The sequence below is a fragment of the Rhincodon typus genome, chromosome 9 (assembly GCF_021869965.1).
Source record: "Rhincodon typus isolate 14 chromosome 9, sRhiTyp1.1, whole genome shotgun sequence".
Classification (NCBI taxonomy): domain Eukaryota; kingdom Metazoa; phylum Chordata; class Chondrichthyes; order Orectolobiformes; family Rhincodontidae; genus Rhincodon; species Rhincodon typus.
In genome coordinates, this window is record NC_063340.1 from 36,365,177 (window position 1) to 36,390,236 (window position 25,060).

The 25,060-nt window shown below is 41.1% G+C and overlaps 1 protein-coding gene across 3 annotated transcripts in view; it reads left to right on the forward strand.

The window, feature by feature from the left end:
• si:ch211-130h14.4 overlaps window positions 1–25,060 on the forward strand; it is a 121,683-nt gene that overhangs the window by 33,570 nt on the left and 63,053 nt on the right. For all 3 annotated transcript variants that reach the window (XM_048601484.1, XM_048601485.1, XM_048601486.1), the window contains exons 5-7: window positions 877–975; window positions 2,050–2,188; window positions 5,945–6,039. In XM_048601484.1, the coding sequence (XP_048457441.1) occupies window positions 877–975; window positions 2,050–2,188; window positions 5,945–6,039 (333 nt within the window). The remainder of the gene's footprint in view (window positions 1–876; window positions 976–2,049; window positions 2,189–5,944; window positions 6,040–25,060) is intronic.

A 25,060-nucleotide genomic window follows, 5' to 3' on the forward strand; every position in this document is an offset into this window, starting at 1 on the left:
CTTCTTCTGAAGAAGGGTCTAGGCCCGAAACGTCAGCTTTCCTGCTCCTCTGATGCTGCTTGGCCTGCTGTGTTCATCCAGCTCTACACCTTGTTATCTCAGATTCTCCAGCATCTGCAGTTCCTACTATGTCTGAGAATCATTGTTGTGTTCATGTTCAGCATATGAAAATCAGCCAATGCAGCAGCAATCCCTGAGGCTCACACAGTATCATTTTTTTTGAATGACTTGAAATTATAGGTGCTATGTAAATGCAGGTGAACTATTTAAAAAGTTTTTACTTTAAACTAAAGATTTAAAGCCTACTCGTAAAAGTATTCAAATTACATCTGACATGGTCATGAAACTACAATAGTGTATTTTCAACAACAGTTCTAAAATAATTTTAAAATGAGTAAGGGAGTGAAGTTGGACAGAAAGTGAACATTAACTTTATTTTCTAAAATTGGGGACTTGCGCTTTGCATAAATGACATCAGAAAAGTCCGACGTTGCCAAATCTTCATTTCCCGTTTTCTTGTAAGAAGCAGAGTTGTTTTGCAGCCAGTAATTGCTGCTTATTATGGCACACAATGAAAAGAAGACAGAGAAGGACTACAAACGGTTTTATAGGCTTGTCAGCAGGGATCTTTTGGTACAAATTGCTGGATAAATGAAACAGCCTGTTGTTTCCTCAGTTGAAACAGTGAGTTATGTTAAAGAAGGAGAGGTGGAGCAGCATCAGCAGGCAGTGTTAAGGTTACCTGCTGGGTCCTAATTGGTGGCCAGTGTTGTTAATGGCTTCCTGTGGCTGAGTGTTTACATGTCATTTGCTCAGTGCTTTGTATCTCGGCTACTAGAACTACTGACAAGTTCTTCAATCTGTCTTTTTTTTAAGAATACTTCAAGACGGCTATTTGGTCAGCAGTCAGAATGCTCCCAGTTCTGCCATGAAATCAAATATCTCAAGTCCATTCCGAAGTCACATTTTTACATGGTATGAATGATGAATCTTTTGTTTTGTACTATCTCAATCAAAAAAACCTTGGATCTATTCAGACATTTGCTATTCAAATTTCATACACTAAATTGGTAGGACCACAAAAGACTGTTTTAGCACTGTTATCACCCAAGCTATTTTTTATGTTAAATCCTTCTTTTAAATAGTTTCAGAATTGACAGATTCCAGGAGAAATCAAAAATCATTTGTTTCTTATGGAATTTGAAATTGTACAAATCATCTTGTTCTTCTTCTCTCTGGGCTTACTTTTCCACCTACCTTAGCAGATATGTATGAAGAATCAGTTAAATAGATAACACTCAAACATGTGAAAAAATCCTGTCACTGACAATGTATGAAGACAAAAGGGTTAGCAATAGTCCTAGTGTTAGAAATTCAGCAATGCAATGAACAACATCTAAATCTGTTTGTTAGATAAATAGCTGACCCTGGCCTTGGAATTTACCAAGTAGTAAATATAAGGGGAGCACAACTTTTAGAGTAGAATGAAGTCTAATCATCAATTTTAGTTCCAAACTGCATTTTAATCAGAATTATATATTTGTACTTTAATTCTATTATTCTAAATCTGTATTTCCAGTTCTATTAATATTTGTTGAACACATGCAGTGTTGGGTGGTACTAAACCAAATAAAACCAGGTTAAACCAGATCCCAGGTTCAATCCATGATTCATCCTCGATTCCCAAATCTCTCAACAAAGAATGTTGGAGCATACACCGAGCAGAAAATAAGATTGAAGAGACCATCAGATTCAGCTGGGATAAACACCATTTAATATATCAATAGCATATATTTCCGTTTAGCTCAGGATTGAATCTGGGAATATACTTGCCGATTTGCCTCAGCTACAACCAGATTAAATTTGGGGAACCACTCCATAGAGGTTGAAATGACTTTTTTTTTGTCATTTATGTTAGTAATCAAAAATGATCAAAAACCTATTTGCAACAGGTTTGTGAAAATTGACCACCAAAGAGATACGTGAATATTCGGTGAGATTTGTGCATACTTCATTCTAAAACCTGTCCTTCAAATTCCATTTGTTCAGATTGTGGAACTGCAGGACCAACTGGCCAAGAATGGAATTTTGAAAAATCAAGGAGATTATGAAGAATTCTGGCACCTGTTAAAACGAACGCCACGTGCTTCACAGTTTGAAGCGAAACTCCAGGACATAAAGATAAAAAGTTTCGTTTATTATCTTACCCATGTAAATCACTTTGAATGTCTAAGAAAGCTGAGAAGAGGCTACTTTTGCTCAGAGATCCTTTTTTTGTATAGAAACTGTAGATATATCATTAATTATGATTTACTAATGATGAATTACACCCCTCTGGAGCAGGTGAGACTTGAACCTGGGTTTCCTGGGTCAGAGGTAGGGTCAGCTGTACATGAAGGCATTCATCTGAGTCTGGACTCCTTTTTTATTTGTTCATCGGATGTGGACATGACTGGCAAGGGTAGTGAATCTGTGAAATTCTTTACCACAGAGGGCTGTAGAGGCTGGGTCATTAAACATATTAAAGGCTGAGATAGACAGATTTTCAATTATTAAGGGAATCAAGGATCATTTGGAAAAAGCAGGAAAGTGAATCTGAGGATAACCAAATTAGCCGTTATCTCATTGAATGGCAGAGTGGCCTTGATGGGCCGAATGGCCTACTTCTGCTCCAACATTTTATGGCTAGCATTTGTTGCCGATCCTTAATCTCCTTTAACATAGTGGCTTGCTGGACCACTTCAAAGGGCAGGTAAGAGTTAACTGTGTGTCTGGGGTCACATGTAGACGAGGTAAGCATGACAGATTTCCTTTCCTAAAGGAATTAGTGAGCCAAAAGGGATCTTATACAGTGATTGTTGCCATGGTCATGTGCCTGGCTAGCTTTATATTCCAGATTTCTTAGTTGAATTCAAGCTCCATTAGCTGCCATATTGGAGTTTTCATGTCCCAAGATCACAAGCCTACACTTCTGCATTACCAATCCAATGACAATATCATGACACCACTACCTCTCCTGGTCAAGGATACATAAAATTCCAAAAAAAAACTACCAGCTATTGTCCCTGCTGATGTTTACATAGGTAGATGTGTTGATATATAGGACTTCAGAGAGTTCTGTATTGAAATATCCTATTGTTCAGCAGCTCTGGACTTCACCTGTATCTTGAACAACATTTATCAATGTTCCGTGTAAATCCACTATCTCTACATCAACTATATTTTGTTTAAATCCAAATAAAAGTATTTGGTCATTGTTAGAAACATTTGCCACTCTGGACCTGAGCCTATCATTTCTATTTCCACACTTTTTCATTCCAGTTTACTTTTTCTGTCTCTACCCCTGCTAGATTCATCTAACTTGTCATTTTGTCACCTCCTGTTTTGCCCTTCTTGGCTATTCACCTTCCCTAATTCCTTCCTGAATCCTGTAGTAGTCTTTTGCCTTGCTAATCTCCCACTGCTACCCTAGGCTTGACTATCTCTTAGATAAACTTAGAACCTCTCTCTGTGCTCCTCTTGACATTCTTCATGGAAACCTGGCTGAAGCATGACAACACCTTCCCCAATCCACACCTCCCTGCCTGACTATACGTTTCACCATTTTCCCTCTTCAGCTTCTTAATATTGTGATATGATATGGCCAGCTCTTGCCTCAATTTGTCCCTGATTGCTTTGGCACCATCTCCTCCTTTGAACATCTTGATCCATTCCCCTCGCTTCTTGTATAACATCCTCATTCTCTACTATTCAGATAAGAACAATAAAAATGTTCTCACAAAGACATTGTCGCTGCTTTCCTTCCTAAGCCTATACACCAAGCACTATCTCATTCTCATTGGCTTCATTGTTCATCTAAGTTTGTGAAGCCCTCTCTACTGTGAAATCATTGCTGTCTTATTCTTCCTAAATCTCTCCTTCCAGAAAAAACAGCCCAGCCCATTTATATGTTTACTTGTCATTTCGTGCAGCCTCTCTGCTGTAATCATGACAATCATAAATGAGGCCATCTCTCATCATTTCTGTGTTCCATACGCCATCAACACGGTCTTATTGCTCCTAACTCTTTCTCCTTCTGTGTCCAGCTCTGGAAGAAATCTCTCCTCCCAGCCAATTAGAACAATATTTGCAACTGCTGAGCTTTGGATCCTCCATTTTCCATTTTTTTTACAGCTACATTTTTCCTCTTACCTCTGTCATTGATGTTCTTGATCCAGTCAAAACCATTACTCTCATCTACCCTAGCTGCTCCCCATTCTATCCCAATTGCCGCTCTCCTTAAGTCCAAGATATGCAGAGTTGAATGTTCACGGTAAACAACTGATTTAGCCAGTCATTGCCAGAACTGGCTTGATCATATAAAGCACTATTGGGTCCTTCTGTCATTTGTCAGAGCTGCTCACTATATTAGGATCGCTCTAGAATGCTGCAGTAACTCCCTGCATTCTCTTCCCAACACCAACTGCCTTCTTAAACAGCATTTTCCTACCATACCCACCATCCACATCAACTCCAACAAGTGTGAGAAACTGAAGTCTTCCTATCACCACACTCATTGATGTGTAATTCCCTCTCCCTCTCATCAGGTTCTGTTCCCCCTTTCTGTTCAGTCTTGTGTTTATCCTCTGCCCTGCTCCATCCTTACAAACTCCCATCCTTGTTCAACTTTTAATTCATCTCCAAAGTCCTTGAATGTGTTGTCACCTCCCAAATCAATTCCTACCATTGTTCTTCCAAATCCATGTATGAATCCTTCCAATCAGGCTTCCACTCCACCACAGATTGAAATAGCCCTTATCAAAGTCACAAATGATGTCTGTTATGATTGTGACGGAAGTAAACTATTTCTCCCTGTCCTTCTCAAGCTATCTACAGCCTTTGACATGGTGACCAAATCATCCTGCTCTAACGCTCCTTCATGCAGTTGGCTGGGACTTTCCTGGCATTGTTCCATTCTTATCTTTCCAGTCATAGCCAGAGTCATCTGCAATGGTTTCTCTTCCTGTTCTCCTTCTGTTGCCTCTGGTGTCCCTTCATGATTTATCCTTGTTCTCCTCTTAGATTACTTGCCCATTAGTGACAACATTTGTAAACAACATTACATGCTGACAACACCCCTAACTACCGAGTACTACCTTATTCAACCTCTCCTCTGTCTCTTTTTGTCACCTAGCTTGTCTGATATCCAGCAATGGATGAGCAGAGGTTCCCTCCAGTTAAATATTGAGAAGATCAAAGCCGTTGTCTGAGACTATTCCAGACTTTGAACTGAGCCACCAACGCCTATAAGCTTTCTATCACCAAGCCCATCTCCTTCCAATTTCATAACATACCTGATACTGCCCGACATCAGATCATTTGCTGCTGAAAGCCTCTTCCCTATCTTGATCACCCTGAAACTTAACTTCTCAATGCTGTCCTGGCCAGCTTCCCACCTTGCACTTCCATAAACAGGAACTCGTCCAAAAATATGCTGTCCCGATCCAAACTCTGTCATCCCCCTGTGCCAACTGACCTACATTGACACCCAGTCAAGAAACATCTCAGTCTTAAAATTCACACCTATGATTTCAAATCATTCCTCTATTTCCTTGCAACATCTCCCTGCCCTCTGAAATCAGTGTGTCCTTCCAATTTAAGTCTTGTGCACATTCCCGATTTTATTTATTTATTTTTTTTCAAATTGCACCTCGTTTTGTGGCTGTGCCTTCAGCTGCCTAGTTCTAACTTTTGAAGTTCCCTTACTTAAACTTTTCTGCGTCTCTACCATTCTCTCACTCTAAGATGTACCTTAGAACCTACCTCTTGACCAAGCTTTGGTTCATCTGTCCTAATCTTTCCATGTGTTGTTCAGTGTGAAGTGCTTTGCACTTTGGGATGCTTACTAAACTGAAGGCACTATGCAACAGTTGTTTTTGCTGTAATTCTATCCTTCTGTTGTCAGTGAATAGGTCATTACCTCGCTTCAACAATAGACTTGGACAAGATCTAGCAAAAAATCCATGTGAAGCAAGAAAGACAAAGAACCATCCCACAACTGTAAGCAACTTATCTCTGTATTAATTCATTATTAATTATTGACATTGCTTTTCATCCACTCAAATCAATATAATAAATGATTCCTTTGCCTGTTAATATTTGTATTTAATATTAGAAAAATTCTTCTTATTGGTTATCTGCAATTGACTGTCTACATGATATATTTATTTGATATGCCCCATAAGCTTTATTTTTATTTTCCCTGCCATTTTTTAGGGAGGGGGGCTGATTTTTTTCCTTTCCTCTTCTCTCCCTATTGGCAATTCCATTGGTACGCAAGTGGTTTTATTTACACGTGAGCTTTGACACTCACTGTCAGCAGGATGTTCGTTGTGAGAGGGAATCACAACTGATCCTTCACTTCTTCAATGTCCACTTTTTCAATGCGCATTTTCAGCAGGGGGCAGGAGCTGATGAATAGCGATCAGGTGTGGGAACCTGGGCTGAATTCTTTTCCCCCCCGTTGGATATTGGTAAAAATTGGGAAACCTGGGTCATTTATTTGGCCCTTTTCCCAAGTTCAGGGGATTTGTTGTCAGATGTAGAGGGTCTTCATGACTTGCATAATGTAGCTATTCGCGAAATAGAATGAAGTTATTAAACAAGCCATCTCCATTGTTCCTGTATGATCCTTGTGTTGATAGTTTAAGAAGATTGAAGCCCGACCGGGAAGTATGTACTACCTGAAAGGAATAAATATTCAATGGAGCTACAGCCTCCAATTACAGCAAATATTTAATTTTCACAGGATTCTTATGATAGATATAAAACTTGGCCAAATAAGATAGTTGTGTGTTTTAATCATCTCTGGCGTGTGTTTTTTATATGTTGATTTTACTATTATAAGTACAATTGCATTTGTACAAACAGTATTGACACCTACCAGTATAATAGCTCTAACATTCACCCATGTGAATTCATGAAGATGTGCTTCAAACATTGCTTAATTTATTATACAGGCACTTTGTCCTCTCCTTATGCAAATATAAGTTGTAAGTGTCTTTGAAAAATGTATGTCGTATCAAAAGTGTGCAGTGATTAGCAGCTTGTGTCCTGATGTTGCTTGTGCTCACTACAATATGTCTGTTTCCTTGTAATCGCCTTATTTTGAATTAGAACTCAGCGCATCTAGCTACACTCAAGTTTTCCAGTGCAGATATAAAGTCCAAAATGTAAAATGCAGTTGAAATGATAGAGGCCACTGGTTACACGTTGTGGAGGAGAATGAAATTTCATTGTAGAGACAATATATTATGAACCAAAGTAAATCAGTTTTGATAGCACGTTCATTTCACTTTGTATGAAAACTGAAACACTTTTCCAAAAGGAGCAGCAGGAATTATTTGACTGTGTGATAACATTGTAGAATATGTATGCAGACTGAATTGCAGTATATAATACAAGCTGAGATACTTTGAACTAACCAATACCTGAAATGAAATAGTTATTTTAAAAGTTTGAGTTTTATGAGTCACATTTTTTTTTTATAACTAATGTGAGTTGTAGTTTATATTTTTAACAGCAGTTTTTTATTCCATCTTGACGTGATGGGGGTAGGGAAGCTTGTTTAGAAAGAGAAGCAGGAAGAGGAATGAATGATGGAAGTCAAGGATGACTCCAGGTTTACCTCAGCCCTGCTTTTCTTGTGTACAGACTAACAGCTGTGCCCTGAATGATGAGCTGGGGTGGGTCAGGCCCTTCACACAGTAGTGCGACTCGAACGTTAGTCTTCCAATCTATGAGACGTGGCAATATTTCTTAGCCCAGTTTGTCAAGAGATTGCTGAAGGCAGTTAAAGGTTTAATTTGCAGGGCACATTCTTTCTTTGGGTACTGCATGATCTGGAAGAAAGTCAGTAGACGTCTTGTGACAGTAGACTCATCTGTTTCATCATTTTTTTTTCCTGCAGCCTATTCATTTACAACAGAATTTATTATAGTAAGGTATCTATTCTAAGTAGTTTGCACCTAATGTAGGTTCATAAGCTTAAAGTACAGCCACTAGATGATTAAAAAGTGTACAATTTTCATGTAAAATAGAAAACAAGATTAAATTTTTAGTATGTATTGAATGTGAAATTATAATTACAGAAACCAACCAGAATATTACTCATTCGAATTTATTACCTTAATAGAAGTTTGATTTCCTCAGAATTACGCCTTTTTATTTTACACTTTTAATTATCTTTTTAACGTTACCCTGTATTTTTTAAATCTTTTTTCAAACCATAATTGCAGTATATACATTTACACAGATTTTACTTTCTTTGATAAGATTAAAAAAAAACTTGGTGCTAGTAGTCCATCTTCTTTTGCAATGCTTTTCTTTTTATCCTTGGTGTATACCTTTTTTAATTCCATTAATAACATTGACTATTTAGTTATCATCAGATTTATCTTTTATAGAGAACTGCATCATGCATTATGAAACAATGATATTGTGTATTCAGCATATTCTAATGTTTTACAAGATTATCTGACTTATAGAAAAGCTGAATGTTTATGGTCACCATATATTGTTGCACAAAATAATTTGAGAAAGATCAATTGGAAGATTACATTTCATAGTAGCTCCTTCAAAGATGCAGTTCTAGTTTTTACTTAATTTAGATTTATTTGTGGACCTCCCAAAGTGAGTTACATTTCCCTGATAAAACTAACCACCTTTTTTCAGAATGTGAAGAAATGATGACCAGCAGATTTTGATGTGCTGCATTTCATAAGGATTTGTCTAAAATGAAACAGCACAGAGACCATTCAGCCCATCCTGTCTCTTCGAAGCTAACAGTTAGCCCCACTCCCTGTTGCTTTCCTACAGTCCTGTAAATCTTTCCATTTCAAGTATTGCATCCAGTGTGATTTGAAAATTACCATTGAATCTTTTTCCATCACCTTCCATGCAGCGCACTTCCAATTATAGCAATTTACTGCAGTAAAAAATTCTCGTAAATCCTCACTGGTTATTTTGTCTTTAGTTATAATGACGCTCTGAGGTTAAATTGGACAAATACATTCATTCTCTAGTTTCAATCATGAATCATGTCCATTTAGGTGAGACCTTGGAGGGCTTTTTAAACCACATTGAATATTCTCTAATATTGTGATGTGAATAGGGTGGTAACGTCAAAGGACACCATGGTCTCGTCCTCGTCTATTCTTATGTCTTTGAGGGATTTGAGGAACATCCTATTCACATCGACTTGACATACCACTGGCAAGAGAAACACTAGCAACAGTACTAAAAGAATGAGACCCGAGTGACACCATCTCCACCGTCAACATGCTGAAATTAATGGACCTATGCCTCACAATCCACTTTCCTTTAATGGCCAAATCTATGAACAAATCAACGGGACACCCATGGGGTCACGTATCTCTGGACTAATAGCAGAAGCGGTGATGCAGAAACTTGAAAGCGTGGCCCTTCCGCAGATTCAACCTAAACTATGGATCCAATACGTGGACGACACTTTCGTCATCATCAAACAGCCTAAACTAGAGGAGACACACCAACTTAAAAAACACTCTCACCAGCATCAAATTCACCAGGAAGAAAAGGACGAACAGCTCCCATCCCTGGACATCATGGTAGAACGCAGGGCCAACGGGAAATTTCTGACGAAGGTACATAGAAAAGTCACACACATGGATCAAGTCCTGAATTTCAACAGTAACCACCCCAACACCCACAAATGAAGTTGCATGAAAACACTGTTCAAATGAGCCACAACACGCTGCAGCAACCCGGAACTACGCCAAAACAAAGAAGAATACCTCTACCAAGTATTTAAGGACAACAGATACCCAAACAGCTGGGTCCAATGATGCCTATCACACAAACAACAACAGGAAGATACAGCATGCCCTGACACACTCGTTATGTTACCGTACATCAAGAGCATGTCCGAACTGACCACAAGACTCCTACGACCATTGGGCATCAGAGTGGCACACAAACCTACGTCAACCCTACTCCAACTGCTAGCTCGAATCAAAGACCCCTAACCCACTATGGAGAGAACCAGCGAGATATACAAGATTCCATGCAAGGACTGCAACAAACATTACATTGGATGGAGAGGAAGGAAACTGGCCACAAGAATACATGAACACCAACTAGCAACAAAAAGACACAACCAATACTCACTTGTCTCCATTCACATGGATAAGGAGAACCACCAGTTCAATTGGGACAACATCAGGATCCTAGGACAGACCAAACAGAGACAAGCACAGGAATTCCTAGAGGCCTGGTTCTCCACCAAGAAGGCCACCAATAAACACGTCAAATTAGGCCCTATATATACACCACTGCAAAGAAAAACCAGAAATGGGGTCATCAACTCCAATGGACACCAGAGTTTAAATACCAGGCAGGAAAACCCAACAGCGCTTCATCGGAGGCTGAACTGATGATGTTACTGAGCAGGGTAATAAAACGTTTGTGAACTAACGAACCAGCTCGGCGAGCGAACCAGCCACAGTTATGACAATATTCATGCTTGAGTTACCTTTGGACCGTGCTTGTTGGCTATGGGTTTTCATTGCCAACTAGAAACTTTAGATGCAGTTAGTATAAATGGTGAGGGGTTTAGAAAGGGAGTTCTAATGATTGTTCAGCATAATTTCAGTGAAACACCAGAGAAATTCCCAGGGTTTCCATAGATTATCCATCAAAGCAAACAACTGGGGAAACCTTGCAGAATTCTTTAGCAATGTGCCCCCTCTTGCTTCATGACCTTGTGCAACTAAATCAGTTGTCATTTCTAGAAGTTGTGATGAAGTATTTAAAGGTATGTTTAGATTAAGCATGCATATCTTCTCAATGGTGTAGAAAAGTAAAATCAAAGAAAGAGTTTCTCCTGATGACTTTGTAGATCAACATGCTGGCTAGTGTGAAATTTAGCCACACAGATCAGAAAGATACTGCATTAAATCCTGATGTATCCCAAATTATTTTTCAAGCAGAGTGGCATTGAGGGCAGCCAGAATACTGGCAAAAGTAGGGAATTCCATAATGGAAAATTGATTTGAGTCTGAATGACAGCAAGAACAGGATATTCTGTAGTCAAAAAGCTTGATGTGGCTGACAGGTCTAGGTTCAAATATGATACTAGACTGCAGGAGGACGTTTGCTTCCACCTACTTTGGTACCTTTAGGAGGGGAAGGGAAATCACTTTATTCGATTTTAGCATATCCTAAAGACTTCACATCCACAAAGTACTTTTTTGAAGTCCATCACTGTTGCTTCATGAGTAAACATGGCAGACAATCCTTGCAGAATTGACAAACTAGAGGAGACACGGAGAGTCCAAGGCTTAAAAATTTCCGAATACCATCTTAAACCAAAGGCAGGGGATTAGATGTGTTTAGGCATTATGCCCTTAGGGATCCAAAATTGCAACTGCAGCTTGCGCACTTACTGAAGCAGCGAGTCACACCAAATGCCATAATGGTACGGGTGGCACAGCATATGCACAGGGAACTTAATTTGATGTCAGCACAATTGCTTTGGAGCTCGGAGCTGCCACTAACTCCCTGCTTTACCGTGCATAGCTAAGCATGTGTTCATCAATATGAAGGACCTCCAACTTGAAAGGAATCATCAATTATCTGTCATCAATTCTGATTTCTTCGGGCTGTTGCTATGATTCTCTAGCTGTTTAGTTCTTTCTATAGTGATTCATTCTGAAGTTGTTCTTGCTAACAGGTCTCCATCGGCAGATGTTTCCCATGGAATACAGTGGGCCTTGGAGAATGAACAGTTGCCATGCTCCTGGGTGAGGGAGGTGTAATGGGGGATGGGCAGTTGGGGTGGTGGTAATGTTAGCAGGATGAGTTCTTGAGTTCTCGCTCTCGGTCTCGATTGCTCTCCCCCAGATGTTCCCCTGAACCTGAGAATGGAATAATGTGTGAAATGCCAGCTGTTCAGCAAGGACTTCCTCAGTGAGATCTGCGGCCTGGTGCAGCCATGGATGCTGAGTAGGCAAGGGCACGATGCCTCTGGTCGTGTACGTGGCATCATTGGCATCTCCAGTGTTAATTGCCCTCGAGGAGGAAGTGATGAGCTGCCTTTTTAAATTTATTGCAGTCCTTCCTACATGCTGTTAGGAAGGGAATTTCAGGATTTTGACTCCGCATTGGTGAAGGAACAGTGATACAGTTCTAAGTCAGGCTGGGATGGTAGTTGGACAAGAACTTTCAGGGGTTCATGCTTTTCACATGCAGCTACTGCTCATGTGTTCTAGCTGGCAGAGGTCAGAGGGTCAAAAGGTAATGTTGAAGGAGCCTTTCTGAGTGCTGCAGTGCATCTTGGAGATGGTACACACTGCTGCCACTGTGCACCAAAAGTAGAGGGAGTGAATTCTGAAGATGGCAAATGGACTAAGTATCAAGCGAGCTGCTTTGTTCTGGATGGTGCTGAGTTTCTTGTGTTGTTGGAGCTACACTCATCCAGGCAAGTGTTAAGTGTTCTATCAGACTCCTGACTTGTGCCTTGTAGATGGTGGACAGGCTTTTGGCATGTTGGAGGTGAGTTACTCAAGATAGAATTCCTAGCCTCTGACTGCTCTTCTAGCCACATGCTACAAGTTGGTCCAATTCAGTTTCTGGTCCAAGGTGATCCTGGGGGATTCAGTATTGATAATGCCACTGAATGTCAAGACTGAAACTGGAAATATTTGCAGTATTTCAGGTATCATTGTTGGCTAACGGCGATCACTGAGGACCTCTATTCAAAGAGAGCTAACCACAGTGTAACTACATTTCCTTCTCATGTGCCCAATCTCAGCATGTGGAGCAAGTACTGAGATTAACAAGGCTTGCTGACTTCCTCATGGAGCAGTGTGCCATTGACTGCTTCACACCACTGTGTAAGTGCCACACGTATACTCTGCCCAGAGCAGAATAGAAACAGATTCGACTCCTTCAGGGCATGATCACAGGTAGTAAATGATACAGGTCAATGGCCAATATCAGACTTTGAATGGACCTCTCATATATTAAAGTTGATCTTTTTCTGCACCTTCTCTGTAGCTGTAACACTATAATCTGCATTATGTTCTATTACCCTGATTTTACTTATCTAAGGTATGCATGCAAACAATACTTTTCACTGTACCTTGGTACATGTGACAATAATAAATCAAATCAAGATCAAATCATTTTCCTGGCAGCAGTCACAATGGCTTCAGTCTGCAGCAGTCTCAAAGCAGCCTGGCAGACCAAAGAGTAGGTAGTGGAAGACCATGGTTATCTGCCAACCACATGCTGATGATCTTGGTGTGTAGCCCCTGCACACCTACAGAATGTGCTTACAATATAGTATGTCTTCACTTAAAGTTGCAATTGCTTTCCAGAAAATCAACTTTTAAGTGAATCAGATTATCTGATTAAAACTAATGTAAAAGCTGTAGTTTGGTTCTGTAGGACCTTCTTAATCAGAAAAAAAAGTTGAAATATTTTACCCTGTAAGTTGAAATTATTGACATTGCTTACTTTCTTCAGTGGTAAATAAACAAATGCTGTTCTCTGACTTTCCTAGTCACTGTGGACCCTTTCACCCACAAACCCTGTGGTTTGTATACTTTTGTCTCCTGTTCCCTAATCCACATACTTGATCCCAACCCTTTGCCTTGTGGCCCCATCTATTCCCCTCATGCCGATCCCCCACTCACTGAACCTCCGGATCCTAGAATCCCCAAAGTGTAGAAGCAGGCAATTTGGCCCATCAGGTCCACACCACCCATCTGAAGAGCATGCCCCCTCCTCCACCGCCGCCCCCCCGCCCTCCCACCCCCACTCTATCCCTGTATCCCTGCATTTCCCATGGCTAATCCACCTAGCCTGCACATCCCTGAACACTGGGCAATTTAGCATTACCGATCCACAGCGGGAGGACACCAGAGCGCCCGAGGAAACCCACACCGACACTGGTAGAATGTGCAAACTCCACATAGACATTCAGCCAAGGGTGGAATTGAACCCTGGGCCTCTGGTGTTAAGCCACCGTACTGTCCTGGCTCTCTCGCTCACCACTTCTTTCTCATGAGCCCTGGATCTGGATCTGGACTCGGAAGGGGATGCAGGTTCAGGAGAGGGAAGCATCGAGTGGGAAATCTGGGGAGGGGGAGGTTCAGCGAGAGAAGAGTCCGGGAGTGACAGTCACTGCAGGTCGAAGGGTGGGCAGCAAGAAGATGCATTGTGATTAGGAAGCTGCTCCTAGATGGCACCAAACAGTCACCAGCTCTACTTGAGATTAGGAGAAAATGTCTTTTAAAATTTACTTTATGCACAACACTGGAATACCGGCCTCTTTAAGAGACCAACTTTAAACCAAACAACATTAAATGCTGCAACATGAACTGGGGACTTCTGAGATCTTAGTTGCTGTCTGCAAATGTGAAATCACGTAATGGTCCTTTATTCTTCATCATCACTGTCTTCTCAGTGTTCCTTCACTACGTGGTCAGGTTGCGTCTTATGTGGAGGAAGGGCGACAAAGTAGAAGGTTCATGCCTACCCCGTTTGCAGCTTGTAAATAAATAATGTGGATGAGGAAGCCGTGGGATGTAAGAATGCAGGTTAATTACGAGGACACCCCAGCCTCAGCAGTTGCCACCCCAACTATAGTCAGCATTGTCTCCTCAAGGGAGGACACCAAGGCAGGTCCGACCCCTTCTGCCTATCCCCTACTGCCTTTAGTCGGGCATCACCTTATTCTGCATGAAAGAGAGAGGGGTGTGTCAGTGAGTATTTGGCATCTGTGGCTGTTAAATTGCCAGAAAAATGTGGAACCTATGAAATATGTGCGTGAGGCTTGTAGCAGTGCTAAGTGTACGGAGGCCTGAGGTGAAACATAGATAAAAGCCAGATTTGAGGCTGACTCGTAGCAATAGTAAGTGCTGCCTTGCTACCTGCATCATGTTCAATGGGCACAGGGTAATTGTGTAAGCCTCGTGGCCAATTTTCAGGTGTTATTTATTTTAATCTCCTATATCTTTGTGGGCCAGATAGGTATTTATTTAAGAAAATTACATAAAGTAGCACAACAGTAATAGATTTAAATTTTACACATAAGGCAGCATGTTTTTTTTATTGTGAACCTAGGTGTAAAATACATTTTTAGATTCTACTAATTATGCATAATAATATTGCAAGTAAAGATTATCATAACGGATATTGTATCGATCAATAGTTTTTTGGGAAATCCAGGTATACATCCTGTTTTAGACCTCTGTGATCCACTGCATTCTTTAGAAGTTTGGTCTACACAATTTGCCCATTAAACCACTTATGAGCACATTCAGCTGACTTTTGTAATTGCTTCCAAATGCTATGAGGATTACTGAGAATGTCACCAAACCGTGAGGAGGCCATGCAGTTCTTTCATCCTACCTCCTGCCTAAGGTAAGCCACATGGGCCACTGTTTACTCTGCCTGGCCCAGGACAAATAGATCTTAACTCATTCCTTGTTATCATCAGTCTGACTTGAGCAAGAGCAATTGTTCACAGAAACATGGTAAAACAGTAATGAGGACATTTCTATTTAAAAGAGGAAATGCAAAAGAGAAACTTGTGCATTATATTCAAAAAGCTGCTGAAACAGATCCTGAAAGTGGCATCTTTTAAAAATCAGTATTGGATGTTACTATCTCAGAATATTATTATCAACAAATGTAACCTAGGCTCTTGTTTATTTCGTTCAGCTTTGGATCAAAAGCCCTGGGATTCTACCCAGAGATTGTAGCATGCATCGTCTTGTATTGCACAATGCAGCTCATCAGATCCAAAGGAACTGACTGGCAGTTACAGCTACTGTAAATCGCAGAATAGATATCAATTCTTCATCACTGATACTGTCCACACTTAGCTTTATAATGGAAGGACTTCATTCCATGAGTCTGGATCTTTAGACCACTCAGCCATCTCCACACTAAGCACACAGGCAGCTGTAGAATCATAGAATCTCTCCAGTGTGGAAAGAAGTTATTCAGCCCATCGAGTTTGCACCAAATCTCCAAAAATCATCCCACCCTATCCCCGTATTTACCATGGCTAAACCACCTAACCTGCACATCCTAGATTCTATGGATCAATTTAGCATGGCCATTCCACATAGCCTGCACATCTTTGGACTATGGGAGGAAACCGGAGTGTGCAAGGGCTGGATTTGAACCCAGGTCCCTGGCTTTGTGAGAGAACATTGCTAAACACTGAGCCACCATGCCACTCTATATCAGGTAAACGGAACAAACCATTTGGCAGTACAATGCGAGTCAATTATAAAGAAAGAATGAGAAGAATTGTATTTCCATAGTATCTTTCATAACCTTGGGCTATCCCAAAGTGCTTTTCTGCCAATGAAGTACTTTTCAATGTTGAATCACTGCTAGACTGTTGGAAAAGCAGCAGCCAATTTGTGCACAGCAAACTCCCACAAATGTCATCTGAGAATAATCATTTTTTTTAGATGTTGGTTGAAGGGTAAATACTGGACTAGGACATTGCTAAAAACCTTCCTACATTTCTTCAAACAGTGTCATGGGAATACACACTTACACTGCACGAAGCACATTTATTAATTTAGGTAACCCTTCAATCCTGACTAATCCCTGGATATTATCTGCTGATAAACAATGTCTGATTTTTCTTCCTGACACATACTGCAGGAAATGCTGGTGCTGCTGTGTTTTTCTCCCATGACTTGCTCACTGACTTGCATTCTCTGTTGCATCTGACAAATCCATATTTCAGCGTCCAGTAAGGCTTCATTATGAATCACAACACTGGTCTTTAGTTTTATTCCCCACCACTTAGAAATCACATTAACTCTAGTGAGCTGGCTTTGAATGGTGGGATCTCTTCATGGTCAGATGGTCGGGTGGAACTGTGAGCTTGGGGTACTGTGGGAGGAGGAACTCCAAAAACCACCACCTGGCATTTTGCTGGAAATCTCCTCTCGGAGAAGCAAAAGCAGAAAAAAATAGACATCATTTTCCTCACCAGTCACCACCTGAGAAGGTTTCGGAGAGCAGGCACAGCTTCCAAATTCCAAGTGCCAACCCAAAGCGTATTAGTGTTCTTGTGTCTAAAAGAATCAGTTTTGGTTTTGAACCCTGCTAAACACAGTTAGGGTAAGCCCCCAGTGGTGAATAATTCAATCTGGAGTGCTGATGTGTTTTGCAGATAAGAGGCAGTCAAATTATTGCAATTTTAATTAAGGCTGCATAGCCATGTTGTCTTATCAGAAGAGGTTGTGTAGGTTGGGCATGTACTTGTTGGAGTTTTGAAGAATGAGAGGTGACTACATTGAAACATGTTAGATTCCAGGGTGACTTGGCAGAGTACATACAGAGAGTTTGTTTCCACTTATGGGAGAGTTTGGGATCAAAGGCATAATCTCAGAATAAGGACTTGCCCAATTAAGAGAGTCGAGGAGGATTCCTTCTCTTAAGGGGCTGTGAATCTGTGGAATTCTTTACCACTAAGAACTGTTAAAGCTGGTTCGTTAAGTCCACTCAAGGCTGAGATAGACATCTTTAATCAGTAAGAGAATCAAGGGTTACAGGGAAAGACAGGAAAGTGGAATGGAGGCTTATCAGATCAGCTATGATCTAAACACTGGAGCAGACTCAATGGACTGAATGACCTATTTCTGTTTCTACATCTTATGATCTTATGTGATAATAATAAATGCTAAATGTATTTTACATGGTATTCAGTGGGATGAATCTTTATTTTTTGACTAAATCTGAGTTGGATTGAGTTTTTTTTTTGAAGGGTTTTTTTAAACCATGTGGCCTAGCAATTTATCTTACCAAACTCATCTTATTAATTACCTACCATGCCCCATCATACCACAAGCCATTCTCACAATAACTCACCACTCAGTGAATATCTGCCAAATGACTGGAATCCCTTGTGCTCGTGCCATCTTTCTGTTGTGAACCTGGAAGAGCACTGGCATTCCGAAGCTGCCCTTATTCAAGGACTGAGACTGAACATGTCAGAGAAGAGGAAGGTGGCACCATGATTCTCTGAAAGGGACTTGGAGGCAGCACCTGTGTGGGCGAGCAGCTGTTCTGAGAACCCATGCATGGTGCTCAGTGTGCCGACCCCATTTGCAGCATTAACTTCTGGTTCTGGAAGGGGCTTCCGCACATGGACTTGGACATCCATGCAAACAAAAACAAAATTAACGGGAACGCTACCTGGCGATCCTGATGGACATGGTGGTCCAAAAGAGAGGCATCCACTTCCCAGAGAACCTACAGAGGAGGCTGCACTACCAACCCTGCCAGCCTGGTATGAGATTGCCATCTCCAAGGTGCAACAAAATGCCCAGAAAGTCAATGATCTCCTCTGCTCCACCAGGGTAAGAGCTGCACTTTTTTTTTTTTTTTCTCTGATCTCACATTCATCGTATCTCTGCTCCTGCATCTACCTTCCACCAAGGCTTATGTTCCACCATTCTCACTGTTACCTGCAGGGGCTCTCACTGTCCTCCCATCCAACCTCCCATATCGCTAACCCTGCATGGCCCCTGCACTACTTCGTCATCCTTCAGTACACCTCTCTACCTCGCTTACGCATACACCAGCGCTGACAGCCGTGCCACCCACTGAAATCTCACTCATTCCTCCCACCATTTTCTCATTACAGGATAGGACAGCCCATAACAAGGCAGAGAGAACCTTACAGGTGGAAGGTTGTGTGACATCCCTAAAGCCTGGCTCCCTCTGTATGAAAAATTACATCTGTCAGATTTGATCAGGGAGGCGCAACATTCGGAGCGGGTCAATTCTGTGGGATGACCCAGGAGTAGGCAGCCTGTGTGCTGTACATTGTGTGGACCTGTGATCAATGTTCTTCCCCTTTAAAACCCTATGATCAGTGTTTGCTGCAGCCCCCTCCCTCATAGGTTGAGTCACTTACCCTGCCTCCTCCAGGTGTAGTCACAGCCGTTTTCTTCCCCATTAAACACTTCCATGAAAGTTCTCAAATCATAAGCAAAGAACATAAAAGTTATAAATAATGTCAGTTGAAGCAGAGTTTGCCAATTGAATGCAGTCCAGTGTTGAAATTTTCAATGTAGAACTTGTTGAATTGACTTGGGTCAGCAATGTCTCCCAATAAAAGGAACAAAATCCCTTTGCTCCAAGTGCCCAAGTTCATTCAACTTTGGTTGTGCTCTTACTTAACCTGCCACTGTGCCTTTTTATAAACAAAATCAATTATGTTTTAGTCAATTATTGCTGGCAATCCTTTCCCTAAAGGTAGGGAGTTATTGACTTGTACCCCCTAGTGAACATTTAAGAAAAAAAGTTGATGTTTTTTGTTGTGTATACTATTTCCAGTGAATTGTGTGAGATGGTTCTGTTCAGTGTTTCTTTCCTGGTCTGTGCCCGTTGAGATGCCCGCATCTCAACAATACTGCTGTACGATACCATTCAAACTAAGTAACATAACTTGCAAGTTTATAAAGGAATAATAGCTATTGATTTCCAGGAAATTCCACGTTCAGTATGTACTCCAACTCTGTATTGTGAACCATGAAGCTGGAGTTGCTACTTATCAATGAGTATCTAACTCTATTTAGTAGGGCTGTGTATTATGTTAGTGAGGGTATGTAACTCCAGTAGGTACCTGTGTAGTTGAAATTAGGAAGAGGGTAAGAAGAGTAACAGTGACTTGTGCTAACAAGTATTTTATTTGTGTGAATTTTCACTACTTGAATGGCAAACATTTCTGCCTGGCGTATTTCAGTTTTGCCTGGCAAATTCTCCTAGCTTAATGGAGAAAGGAAAACAGAAAAAAAAAACGTGGCTGATTGTAAGGTTTTATGTTTTGGCAGCACTAAAGGGAAAATTATCCAGGTTTCTAACTAGCGAACCCCAATGAAAAGTATATGTCCCATTTCTAGTCTCTGTGATTCTGCCCCCTCAACTGTTTTTTGTCATTTGTCTCCTGTATTCAGCCCTATTATAGATCTTCTCTTTAGTTCTTTTAACACCATATCACATTTCACCTACTGAGAAACAATTTATTCCTAACATTGATGAAACATCTCTCAAGTTTCTGCCAGGCATATTTTGTTTTCATTTCCAACTTTCAGCATTCAGAAAAGTATTTTACTTTTGGACTGGTCTTTAGTTATTTGCCACTTCTCTTCCAGGAATGTTCACCTTGACTAAGTTCTGCACTTCACTCTAATTAATTTTTTGTTTATGTCTTCTTTATTTTCATTGCTGTCTGTTTCCCTTTTCAGGCATCTACCAAAACTCACTTCTTCAATCACTGTATCAACTCCAATTCATGCTTCATGGATTTCAAACACGAATTCATTCTTCACGTATCTGATCCAGCCACAATTACAGCTATCTCCTAGACATTGAAGGTTCCTCAAACCACTGTCTCTTCAGCAGCACCAGTTCACTTTACCACAAAGTTATCCTGCTTGATGGTTTCATTTCACACTTGTTCTCTTCTGACGCCTCAACAAAAAAAAAGTTTTGATTCATTTCAGGTATTAAGGATCACAAAAATCGCCAATAAACAAGCATTCAGTATAAACCAAAAGAGGCCCAAAGCCACTTTGATTACACTTCCTCCGTACTCTGCACCTTGTACAAGTTCCATTCTATTCTGTCAGTTTTTCTGTCTGAATTGTTCTGATAATACCAATTCTGAAATGTCTTTCTTTTTCCTCCACCGAGACTTTCCCTTTCCCTGCACCCACTGCACCATAGTCCCTCAAGTATTTTTCACTCACTTTTCACAATTCTGCTTTCACCCTTTCCCCACAACTAAACAGAGTTCCCCTTGTTCTCATGTTAGACTTCACCAACCCACATATTCATTCTCCACCGTTTCCATCACCCCTGGCATCATGTAACCTCCAAAGATCTAGCCTGACCCCCCATTTCAGCATTCTGAAGGGACTTTTTCTTTCACATCATCTTCAATCATTCTAACATCTTTCCCCTTTCCCCAGCACTTTCCTTCTCCCTGCCACTATTCCAGGTGAAACAATGTGCAGTTTTTTTCAATTTAATATAATGTGTTTGCTGCTCACAAGATGATCTGCCGTACAATGCAGAGGTCAAACACAGATTGGGTAACTGCTTGCTGAACACCCTCCATTCAGTCTGCAAGCTTCTAGTCCCTGATCTTCTGGTCATTTACCGTTTTAATTTTTGTCCTTGGTCCCATTTTGAACTTTTCCATCCTCAGCTCCCTATAGTGTTCCAACAAAGTTCAAAATGAACTCGAGGAAGAATAGCTTATCTTTCAGTTAGGCTCTTCACAGCCTTCAGGACTCAAAATTGACAATTTCAAACTGTAATCTCTGCTTCTCCATTTTATTGCCATTTCTTTGTATGCATTGACCTTAATCTTGTTTCTTTTCTCTTGCTTTTACTATCAGATGACAGCTGTTCATCATTTGTTGCATACTTGTCCCATCACTACTCCCCTGTCCCACCAACTCCTTTGTCATTTAATGTCACCTATCTTCCACCCTATTATAGCCATTCCCCTTTGTTCTTTTTCCACCTTCCCCCATGTGACACATTTACAATGCTTCCCAGTTCTGGTATTTCCTGAAGTGTTAACTGTTTCTCTGTTCCCACAGATATTGCCAGATCTACTGAGTATTTCCTGAACTTTTTGTTTTTATTTTATGTGTTTATGTGTATATTTCAAGCATGTGTGTATGTGTTGTGTTTTGTGTGTCCACGTGCCTTGGGGGGGGTGTGTGTGTGTGTGTGTGTGTGTGTGTGTGTGTGCAGTGTGTGTGGACATAGATGCGCATGTGTTTTGTGCATGTGTCTGTGTTTTGTGTGGATGTTGGACAAAGACTTGAAGCTCAGATGTGATGCCCTCCATGATTGTGAGACTTGCTGTCAGTCACAAAAAGCAATGACTACTTGGAAAGCACCAGAATGGCTGTGAGCACGGTGGAATGGACTTGTAGTTGGGTATGTAACTCAACAACCTCAACAGATGGTTGAACACCAGAAGGGCAGAAAAGAGTCAATCTCATCTGATTGGAATAACATGATCAGTACAAAGCAGTATTCCAAAGGTGAGGTGAGAGTGTCAGCCAGTGACATCAAGGCCACATTTGATCAAGTGCGGCATCAAGGAGCCCTAGCAAACCTGGAATCAATGGGCATTGGAGGCAAAATCTCTGCTGGTTGGAATCATACCTGACAGATAGGAAGATGGTGGTTGTTGTTGGAGGTTATCCATCTCAGCTCCAGGACATCTCGCAGGAGTTCCTCAGGGTAGTGTCCTAGGGCCCAACCATCTTCAACTGCTTCATCAATGATGTTCCATCATAAGGACAGAAGTGGGGATGTTCAGTAATGATAACATAATGTTCAGCATTATTCATGACTCCTCAGATACTGAAGATCTGGATAATATCCAGGCTTGGGCTGACAAGTGGCAAGTAACATTCACGCCACACAAATGCCGTGCAATGACCATCTCCAAAATGAAACCATCTAACTACTGCCCCTTGACATTCAATGGTGTTACCATCACTGAATCCCCCACTATCAATTTTCTGGGGGTTACCATTTACCAGAAAGTCAACTAGACTTGCCACATAACCAGTGTCTACAAGAGCAGGCCAGAGGCTAGGATTACTGCAGTGAGTAACTCACCTCCTGACTCCCCAGAGCCTGTCCACCATCTACAAGGCACAAGTCAGGAGTGTAATAGAACATTCCGCACTTGCGCGGATGGGTACAGCTCCAACAATACTCAAGCAGCTTGGCAGCATCCAGGACAAAGCAGCCCGCTTGACTGGCACCACATTCACAAGCATCCTCTGCCTCAAACAATCAACTCAGTGGCAGCAGTGTGTATCATCTACAAGATGCACTGCAGAAATTCACCAAAGATCCTTAGACAACTTTTAAACTCACAACCACTTCCATCTAAAAAGACAACAGCAGCAGGTAGATGGGAACACCACCACCTGCAGGTTCCCCTCTAAGCCACTCACCATCCCGACTTTGAAATATATCCCCATTTCTTCACTGTCACTGGGTAAAAATTCTGAAATTTCTTCCTTAAGGGCATTGTAGGAAAACCGACAGCATGTGGACTGCAGTGGTTCAAGGAAGGTGCTCACCACCACCTTCTCAAGGGCAACTAGGAATAGGCAATAATTGCTGGCCAGCCAGGGATGCCTGCATCCCATGAGTGAATAGATTTTTAAAAAAAAAGACCAGGTAAAATCAAGGCTGCTGGTTGTGGAGCACTGTATAGTTGTGAGTCACTTTGACTCACAGAGAGGTGTTTGCAGATGGGTGTTGAGAATCACCACATGTTTTACGTTGTATCACTCTCCCAGTCTGAGAGCCTTGCCATCAGTGTTTCTGCTAAGCTGCAAGGCAATAGCCACAGTATAAGATCTTGTGCAAGATATCGAGAGGCCTTGTTCTGCAAGAAGTAAATTGCTGAGCAAAGGTGTTTGGTGGATCTGTGCGTGGAAGAAAACTAAATTATAAGAGGAATGTTACTTGTTACCTTGTTCTCAAAGTGCTTATAACTCTGAAAGGGGGAGGTAAGAAAAAAGATTTTTTAAAAAATCATTGCATTTATATAGTGTTTTTTGAAACTTTAGCATTCTCCAAATAGCCAGAATTGCATAATATAACCTCATTTTACTAAAGTCTAGAATTCAACCCATGAACAGAGTTTTGATAATATAGGTGAGGTGGGGCGGGGGGATGGTGGTGGGTGCTAATTTATAAACCAAAGTTGTAGTGTAATGATATCATCAGTGCTACAACTTACTTTAACATAAAACAAGAGAGAGAGAATCGGGTAGCTGGATACCCAAAACCTGATTTTAAAAAAAAAAAATCAGCGGCTGCTGGCTCCCTAAACTAAGTGGCTCATTTAACACTCCTTGTGGACCAAGAGGAGCAGGAGTGTTCCTGTAATGCCTTTCACATAAACCTTCGGCCATCCCCAACCTTTCTCTGCCAGTCAAATGCATGAATTCAGAAGGATGCCTGTTGCCAGAGTTTGGGACATCTGCTCTGGGCTGGGGAGGAAGTTGCAGTAGGAGGAAAGGAAGTCAGTTGCCATGGTCCAGGTGGGTATCAATGACATGGATTGGAGCAGGATTCAAGTTCTGCTGAGAGATAATGAACAGTTACAGGCTAAATTAGAAAAATAAAACCTCCATATACCTTAGCAAATTGGTGTATAATTAAATGAGATTAGAGGAATGAAGTGTGCCTCAGAAACTGCTGTGAGATAAATGGCTTCAATTCATGTGGCACTGGCATAGGTACTGAGGGAAATTGGAGCTGTACTGCTGGGGCAGACTTTATCAGAACTGTTGTGGGAACAGAGTTAGGTGGGTTAGCATGGTAAATGTGGGGTAACAGAGATAGGGTAGGGTGAGTGGTTCTGGGAGGAATGCTCTTCGGAGGGTCCGTGTGGATTCAATGGGCTGAATAGCCTGCTCCCACCTTGTAGGGATTCTATGATTCAGAATATGTTGATTCATTTAATTAGGACAGTAAAAAGAGCTTTGCACTAAAGTGTCTTTGTAAGGGATCTTGTGAGCTCATAGAGCATGGTAGCGATTTGGGTAATGATAACCAGAGTGTGATGAGAAGAGATAGAGAATACAAGCTAAAGAATGCACCAGCAGATAAGGCTAGAGATTGCAAAAATGGTATAAAGACAAAGTTGCAGGCTCTGTATCTGAATACCTGAACATTTGTAAATGGGAAGAATTGTTAGCATAGCGTGAGATAAATATGTATGACCTGATAGCCTTTACACAGACATGGCTACTGGTTGACCAGGGCTGGGACCTAAATATTCATGGATATTTAATATTTTGAAATGGTAGTTAACTAGGAAATGATAATGGGGTAGCTCTGTTAAATAAGGATGTCATTAGCACAGTCGTGACTAATGACTTTACCTACCACCAAAGAACAAGATTTAGAAATAAATAGAAAAAATAAGAGAGCACTTGTG